Consider the following 7,878-nt stretch of genomic DNA (forward strand, 5'->3'; position numbering starts at 1 on the left):
GTTAACAACCACCAATCTGCCTCTATCAGAATCTAAAAACCTTCCCTTCTTACTTCTCTTACAACCCTTCACTCCATTCTCTTCTCACACAACCAACCATGTCGCTCACAATTCCCACCAATCTATCCAAGCCCGCCGCCCTCCGCCCCAAACTAGGCGCCAAACTGCGTCCCACCATTGTCTGCAGTGCCACTCCCAACAACTCCGACAACAACATATCCTCCGATCTGAAGGCCTTCTCCGCCGCCCTCGCCCTCTCCTCCATCCTGCTCTCGGCGCCGCTCCCCGCCGTCGCGGACATCTCCGGTCTGACCCCGTGCAAGGAGTCGAAGCAGTTCGCGAAGCGCGAGAAGCAGTCGATAAAGAAGCTGGAGTCGTCGCTGAAGCTGTACGAGCCGGACAGCGCTCCCGCCCTGGCGATAAAGGCGTCGGTGGAGAAGACGAAGCGGCGGTTCGACAACTACGCGAAGCAGGGGCTTCTGTGCGGTGCCGACGGGCTTCCGCACCTGATCGTTAGCGGTGATCAGAGGCACTGGGGCGAGTTCATCACTCCTGGGTTCCTCTTCCTGTACATCGCCGGGTGGATCGGGTGGGTGGGTCGGAGCTACCTTATTGCCATCAGGGATGAGAAAAAACCCACCATGAAAGAGATCATCATTGACGTTCCTCTCGCCTCTCGCTTGCTCTTCCGGGGCTTCAGCTGGCCCGTTGCTGCCTACAGAGAGCTCATCAACGGTGACCTCATTGCCAAGGATGTTTAGCCCAATTCATTCCTTCCCAAGGTCCCTTCTTCACTCTCTCTCTCACTTTCTATTTCTGTGTTTTTTTTTTCATCTCTCATTATTATTCACTTTGCCTTTTTTCTTCTCTTCTCAGATCAGATAGAGGAAGCCAGGGTGGGATGTTTATGCGCTCACTTTGTATCATTTTTTAATCCATGTAATGTAATGTAATCTAATGCATCTCAACCTTTTCGCTTCTTTTCTCTTCTCATTCTCTTCCATTATATAACACTTCACTATCTGTATGCTCAATTTCTTCACTATTACTCAATCACTCAATGCCTATACTCACCTTCTATCTCACCACAAAATTATTCATTCTTAAATTTAAATACAACACCTTTTTCTATACAACTTTTGCTACATCTCTAGGATTTACTATTGCTGGGAAGATTCATTTTACAGAAATAATTGCATTTTCTTCTTAAATAGTTAATAAAACTAAATCGATCATAGCAAAAAACTATAAACTATACCAAGGTATTAAAGTAAAGCAAACGTCCGTGTTTCGTAGATGGAGTGCTGGTTTTTGATTTATAAAAATATATTATTGTATTGATTATGACCATTACAGTCTGTACATATTATAATTAAAATCAAGGTAATAAAATTATTTTAAATTAAATTAAATTATTTCAAAATTTATAATTAATCATCAATAATTGTTATAAATATTTAAACTACATAATTAAAGCAATTAAATTAATTATCACGTTAAGAAACATAAGATTGTATTTTCGGAATTCAAGGAAAGACATGCAATTTGAGATCAAAATTTGGTAGTTGGTGTACAACTATCTTGAAAATTTAATATATTTAGGCACTGTCCGAACTTTCAGATGTCATAATTCTATATATAAGTACGGTGTCCCGTCTGTTTTAGATTTATATTCCAAAGCTAAGAATATCAATCCGAGATTATTTTATAACTTTTGGTGAAACGTGTACTCGTGGAGGGACCAATTTTTCTATCTTTAACTTCCTCTTCTGGAGATGTGCATATTTTGGAAGGAGAAAATATTCCTCATTGATAAAACTCCGTTGACATTTGTGAGAGAAAGTAAAATTACGGAAAGAGGTTGGCAGAACATGCTGAAAGTCATCTTATTTTTAACGTGCATTTGCTATTTAAAAACATAATCGTTTATTTTTATCAATTTGAAATGAATTATGCCAAGAATCATTCAATAAAAAAATTGTATACCAACTAAATTCATACGTTGATCACGCACAATTCCTACAATCCTATCTTCTCCCCTCCCTGCCCCCCTAAACAACGCAAAAAGGAAAAAAAAAAAAAAAAAGTAAAAATCTCCCGGCATCCTTAGTCACTTCTGCCAGGTCGTTCCCTGTTCTTCTATGCTATCTACTTTGGTTCTTTCAGATTCAATAGAAACCATAAGAAGACGTCTTAAAGAAATCTTACTTCACAAGAAGGTAGAGGGACTGTGCTGTTGTCCAGAATAAAGCAATTTTCTGGCCAGGACGCTCTCCTTAACCATAAGCCCTGAGAAACAATGGAAAATCAAATTAGTGGACTTGATTTTGTAAGACGCTGAAGTAAGACACTGAAAAGAGTCAGAAATGGAAGAGGAAAATTGACACTACATGAATGTTGTAGAAACTGCCAAGAAGCAAACTTCAATACTTCATGATTGAGAAATGAAGTAAACTTCAATTTTTAAAGATTCAAACAAAGGGGAGGGAGAATCACTACATTTTCATTCTATTCTGTTCTTCCACAATTAAAATTTTCTATTATTTCATTTCCTCCGTAAATTAGATATAAAATTATTCCTCAATTGATTTCTGGCCACAGTATGTGAACTATGCGGCTATAATGCCTGAAAACTACCAAATTGTCTTCAGGACGTACACAAGTCAGTTTGGTCAAAGGTTATACAGATGCAAGATACAATGATTATGGGCTGGACTTTCCATCCAACCAGCATTTTGAATTCGATACTTGTAATGACAAAAGTATTTAGTAAACTACTTTTATGTTCAAATAGCGGTTGAAATAAAATTAGTAAAAATCAAGATTTAAACGTCGTATAGTAACATAGTATTATTGTTATACAAAATCGTAAAATTATATAAATTTACATTTTCTTTTTAAGTTTTTGTTGCAATGCCTCTTCACCTTCTTCATACACAAATGAATTTAGTTTAAATCAAATCTAAACAACTAAAAGTTAAAAGAAATTATTTTCAAGTGTGTAGTCATCGCATTTCATCAAATTATACATTAATATAATTGTTGTTAAAATTCATTTCCAGTTAAAAATTAATATAAAATTGCAACATTACACCACCACCCCAAACTAAAAATTAATATAATTTTTTTTCACCACTAATTTTGGATGCACATGAACATTTATTTTTCCTCTATGATTTATTTCAATTATCTTGGTACTTGCATTCACAAAGTAAAAAAACTTTACGATAGTTCCTTATCCTTCCTTACAAGAACATTCACCCACGTACTAAATGTCCTAATAACACAATAACACCATGACACAATTTTTTTTTTCTGCCTCCATTATTTTATCTCTTTGTTTTCATATTTATCCCTATGTTTATACATTTAATATTCATATTATTTACAAAACATTTATATATTCATAATATTTATAAAACAAAATGATGCAAAGCATTATTAATAATAAATTGAAAAAACATCATTAATATTGTAATGGTTTGAGTGCTTCTAACTCTCCGACTGATAGTGTTTTTAGTAGTGTAATGAATATTATAATGACTTAATATTGTAATGGCTGAGTGCTTCTAATATTTGAAGGGTATATTTCCTATCATAAGTGTGTGTAAAAATGGTAGATTTTGATTATAAGTCAAAGTCAATCTAGTTTTAAAGGGAAGAATGAACTTAGTTAGGTCAAACCTAAGGGGATGGGGAGGAAGACTATGTTCTTGATATCCCACCAGTAATATATAATTTATTTCTATAAAAAGTATCTACGATTCCATAATTTATGATTATATGATTGGGATACATTGATACAAACCTTTGAGGTCATTCTCAACTGCTGAATCTGGACGAATTAGAACAGTCTCAGCCTACATTTGAGGAAGGAGACAGGCAACACACATATGGGGTTTTAATTTTTATGCTTTCTCTGAAGCTGAAATAAAAACAAAATACGAAAACGTAAGCAAGTTACACTTTCAATGAACTCTAATGAATTAGCAAGAGAAAGAAAAATATATATAAAATATAGATTTCAACGTGTAAATTCATACCTGAGCCTCTAACTCGGAAATTCTTTGCAAGGATGCATGTTCAATGCAAGCACGACGCTTACATTCTTCCTCCAGCAAACTAGTCATTTGGTATCTTAGTTCTGCCATTTCCTGAACTAAGTCCTCTGCTTCTTCTTTAGCCCTCGACTTTTCCTCTCTTAATTCTTCCTAGCAGAGGAGTTCAAAATACCATATAAATCTCATAGCTAAATAAATCATTTGCGTGGAGTTACGAAACTTAGTGTCATTAACAAATTCACATAGACCACTTCAATGATTAGGTTTGGATGGATGAACATACCTTAAGCCTCTTGATAACACATTCATATTCTTGGATCTGTTGTGAACTCTCCATCTCCCATTTTGAATCTGCAGCTGGATCTAAGAAGATTACAGATCTTCTAACATGCGGACCATGTACTTCAGAAGTGCTGAGGAAATATTAAGAAAAACATTGCATGAAAATTTAGTGGAAACGTATGAATCATTTTTAAAAATCCAATCCAAATTGATACGAACTTGGGTATGTTAAGATTTCGAAGAAAGAACTAAGAGAATAACAATATGGATGGGATAATTTCAGTATTATTACTCAAAAAGTATCAGAAATTCAATAGGGTTAATGATCCTACTGACACAGAGCAAGCTCCTTTAAGGAATACAGCATTCATCCCTCTTAACAGATTTTTCTTCCTCCCCCCACTGTCTCTTATTTACTCCCTTATATTCTCCTTATCCCTTTCTCTCTCACTCCTTAGTTGATTCTGTTACATCTTTTGCCACCTCAACACACTACTCTTGACACCTTTTTTTTTTTCTCCTCTAATACACCCTCCAAACCTTGGGCCCACATTCCTTGTCCTATCAGGTTATGTGTGATACCTAAGTTCCACATTGAATAGTGAAATACTTAAGTGGCTTGGTTCTCCCTCTTCATATCCTAAATCTTAAACACTAAAACGTTAACTGATAAGTCCCCAGTATGAAACTATCAATTGAAGGTCAAGCCCGAAAGATAACAGCAGATCCCAATGAAAACATCTTCATCCTCCTTCCAAAACTATATGCAACTAACATAACACACTTAAGGTCCCATCTTGAAAATAATTATTCAAACATCTAAATATGTACCTTGTGTCCTTCGCTATGGTAGAGTTGTTGCCTTGTTCACTCAAGGAAGATTGAGTCTTGAGTAGTGGTCTGTCCTTATTTTCGAGCCAGTATTCATCCTTTTGAGAAGAAATTTTAGAGGTTTTGTTGGCAGTATCAAGCTTCTCTTTAAGTTCTCTATTCTCTTCATTTAAAGAGATAATTATTTTTTGGGCATCCTGCAATGCAACCTGGAGCTCCTCAATTGATTTACTCAATTTATTATTTTCATCCAGAGTTTCTTCCTGGATTTTCTTGGCCTCAAAAAGACTCTGTTCCAAGGCCATCATGTCAAGCTTCATGCTCTCTACTTCAAATTGAGACTCTAACGCTATGGATGAAATCGAGTCCTCTAGTTTCTCCATGGACAAAGTGGACTTCTCTAATTCTATTTCTTTATAACCTAGTTCCTGGATCAAGGAAAATTGCTTTGAACTGAATCGTTTCAGCTCTTCCCTCAAGCTGAAAACCTCCTCTTGTAAGACTTCCATCCCCTCTAATTTCAATTCAAGGCTGTGAGCACGCTCTCCCAGATAGTTCACCTCTGCATTCCTAGCACTGAGTTGATCCTGAAGATAATCTGTATAAAGTGCAGACAGATTAGGCCGGTGAAAGAGTGCTAAAAACCTCAAAAATTTTAAGCAGCATTTCATAAATGCATTCCATATAAACAACTATTACAAAGTAATTTTGAGGTAAAAGAGACATGTAAGAAGGGGGTAAAGAAGGACTTCTCTTTCAATGACAACGATCTCTGTCACCAAATTTGTTTACCCATGGAAGTTAAAATGTATGTCACAAAAATAAAAATAAGTGAAAAAAACAAACTACCTATTTCTTGAGAACAGTTCAGCAGCTCTTTTTCCAACCTCTGAATGTGTTTCTTATCTCCTGCCCGAGCTTCTGCTAATGACTTCTCACATTGTTCTAGTATCTGCATCTACATCATAAATCAAAACTGAGTTTGTTAATTTTAGTGATAAACTAGTAGATGCATTTACTAAATCATTACAGGGACTTAGAATTGATTATATTTGTAACAATCTTGATACGCACTATTTGTATGCACCAACTTGAGGGGAGTATTAGATGTAATGGATTTAGGCCCTTCTCTCTGTATTTTCCAATTTATAACTCTATGTGCTCTGTACACATTAGGAATTCAGCCTATGTATCTCTCTTTTATTTCAACATATACCACTACAGCAAGATTTACCGAACTAAGTTCAAACGGATCTATGCAAGGGTCGACTTCATTCTGTATTGTTCCTTTACCAAGTGTTTTCTCTCCCTCTTTAACTAATGTCTACTTGAGTGATGTTAACATTTAAGCATGCTTTATTTTGACTTTGAAGTTCAGCAAGAAGAGTGTGCAGTAAAATTTGACACTGGCCTCAACAACCTACCAACCACGTAACATACCTGGACTGCTTGAATGCTTAGGGACTGAGAACTTTGTAAAACGCGCTTCTCTTTTCCGTGCTGCAAATCATAGACCAAACATATAGTGGTTAAAGAAAACGAGATGGTGCATAACTTCACTCGCAAACTGCGTGGAAAAGCCAATCAATATTTGAAAATTACAACATTGAAATACAAAAAATACTCCATTCTATTCAGACCTCGTAATATAAAATTAGGAATTCAACAAGAAGTAGATAGGTTTAAAAGGAAGGGATCACTACCTGGTTTCTAAGTTCCTCCACGTTTAAGGGAAAACGATTATCACTTCTGAAACTATTTGACATTTATGTAAAGAAATTCGACACAAACACATAGGAAGAACAGTACCTGTTTAAAGTTCATTACAGATAAAACATGTCAAAATTCCATGACAATAGAGAAACCCTAACAATTTCGCTAAAAGCATGTCAAAATTTCCTAAACACTGAATAAGAAAAACTATAATAAAATAAGCAAAACTGAGAAGGCTTACACTTTTTCAACGAACATTAGATTTTAGAGGAATTAGTGGGAAGAGTGAAGAAAGTAATTGAAATGGAAATTCGAAATTGAAGACGGTAATTGAAATGGAATTTCGAAATTGGAGTGAAACAAAAAGATCGTAGAAGTGATCGGAACAGCAACGGAGGTGGTGGAAGAGACTAGAGGCCCACAGCCGCGCCGCCGAATAGCATTCCCGTGTTTTCGTTCTCCTCCTTTTAAACGCACTGTTTGCCGAATAACAAGTACTTTTAATATGTATCCAGGAGCGGAACTATTAACTCTTACATGTTATATTCTCTACATAATACGGCATAGAATAAATGTTTATAATAGTCAGATATAAAATTGAGAACAATTAAAAAAAAAATATGAATAACATCACGTCTATGATAAATTATGTATTAATTATTTCATTTTTTTATGGATATAGTTACGTCATACTTGTCCTTCTAATGTTATGTTATTAGTATATTCAAATCATCACAAAAAAAAAAACAGTAAACTATTGCCATGTAATTGTTCATGTGAAAAAGTTACTCAAAAACATAATCAAAATTGTTGTAATCAGATAAAAATTCTCTATTTTAATTATTGTCTTGTTTCAAATAATTAAATTCAAAAATTTGTGAAATAAGTCATTGTAACATCAGATAATGAAAAAAGGCTAATTTTATAAAAGAATTATAAGATTTTATAAGAATAAGACAAATATTAAATGTTACATATTAAATTTGTATAT

At 35.0% G+C, this 7,878-nt stretch overlaps 2 protein-coding genes across 5 annotated transcripts; one reads left to right on the forward strand and one right to left on the reverse strand.

Annotated features, from left to right (window-relative positions):
- Position 1: 1 nt before the first annotated feature.
- Positions 2-1,073, forward strand: LOC114176264 (photosystem I reaction center subunit III, chloroplastic). Of its 2 annotated transcripts, none has more exons than XM_028061246.1 (2): positions 2-782; positions 882-1,073. In XM_028061246.1, exon 1 carries the CDS (start codon positions 99-101, stop codon positions 759-761), a length of 663 nt encoding a protein of 220 aa, XP_027917047.1. In that variant the 5' UTR covers positions 2-98; the 3' UTR covers positions 762-782; positions 882-1,073. The 2 variants fall into 2 exon arrangements, with proteins under 2 accessions (XP_027917047.1, XP_027917046.1); XM_028061245.1 differs by having other exon boundaries at positions 877-1,056.
- An 854-nt stretch (positions 1,074-1,927) lies between these two features.
- LOC114175003 (outer dense fiber protein 2) lies at positions 1,928-7,399 on the reverse strand. Of its 3 annotated transcripts, none has more exons than XM_028059755.1 (9): positions 7,129-7,399; positions 6,878-6,983; positions 6,615-6,674; positions 6,024-6,126; positions 5,175-5,772; positions 4,345-4,474; positions 4,044-4,211; positions 3,809-3,925; positions 1,928-2,289 (listed from the first exon to the last, which is right to left on the reverse strand). In XM_028059755.1, the coding sequence occupies exons 2-8, from the start codon at positions 6,938-6,940 to the stop codon at positions 3,902-3,904; spliced, it is 1,146 nt and encodes a 381-aa protein (XP_027915556.1). In that variant the 5' UTR covers positions 6,941-6,983; positions 7,129-7,399; the 3' UTR covers positions 1,928-2,289; positions 3,809-3,901. The 3 variants fall into 3 exon arrangements, with proteins under 3 accessions (XP_027915556.1, XP_027915555.1, XP_027915558.1); XM_028059754.1 differs by having other exon boundaries at positions 1,930-2,289; positions 6,024-6,132; positions 7,129-7,398; XM_028059757.1 differs by lacking the exons at positions 1,928-2,289; positions 3,809-3,925 and having other exon boundaries at positions 4,056-4,207; positions 6,024-6,132.
- Positions 7,400-7,878: the final 479 nt, after the last annotated feature.

The sequence above is a fragment of the Vigna unguiculata genome, chromosome 3 (assembly GCF_004118075.2).
Source record: "Vigna unguiculata cultivar IT97K-499-35 chromosome 3, ASM411807v1, whole genome shotgun sequence".
Classification (NCBI taxonomy): Eukaryota; Viridiplantae; Streptophyta; class Magnoliopsida; order Fabales; family Fabaceae; genus Vigna; species Vigna unguiculata.

Bases quoted from the DNA above. Each gene is read 5' to 3' on its own strand.
- LOC114176264 (XM_028061246.1), top strand. From the start codon at position 99: ATGTCGCTCACAATTCCCACCAATCTATCCAAGCCCGCCGCCCTCCGC.
- LOC114175003 (XM_028059754.1), bottom strand. From the start codon at position 6,940: ATGTCAAATAGTTTCAGAAGTGATAATCGTTTTCCCTTAAACGTGGAG. The intron at 5,773-6,023 runs GTAGTTTGTTTT...CACTTTATACAG, and splicing joins GAACTGTTCTCAAGAAATAG to ATTATCTTCAGGATCAACTC. The intron at 3,926-4,043 runs GTATGAATTTAC...TTTTTATTTCAG, and splicing joins TTTCCGAGTTAGAGGCTCAG to CTTCAGAGAAAGCATAAAAA.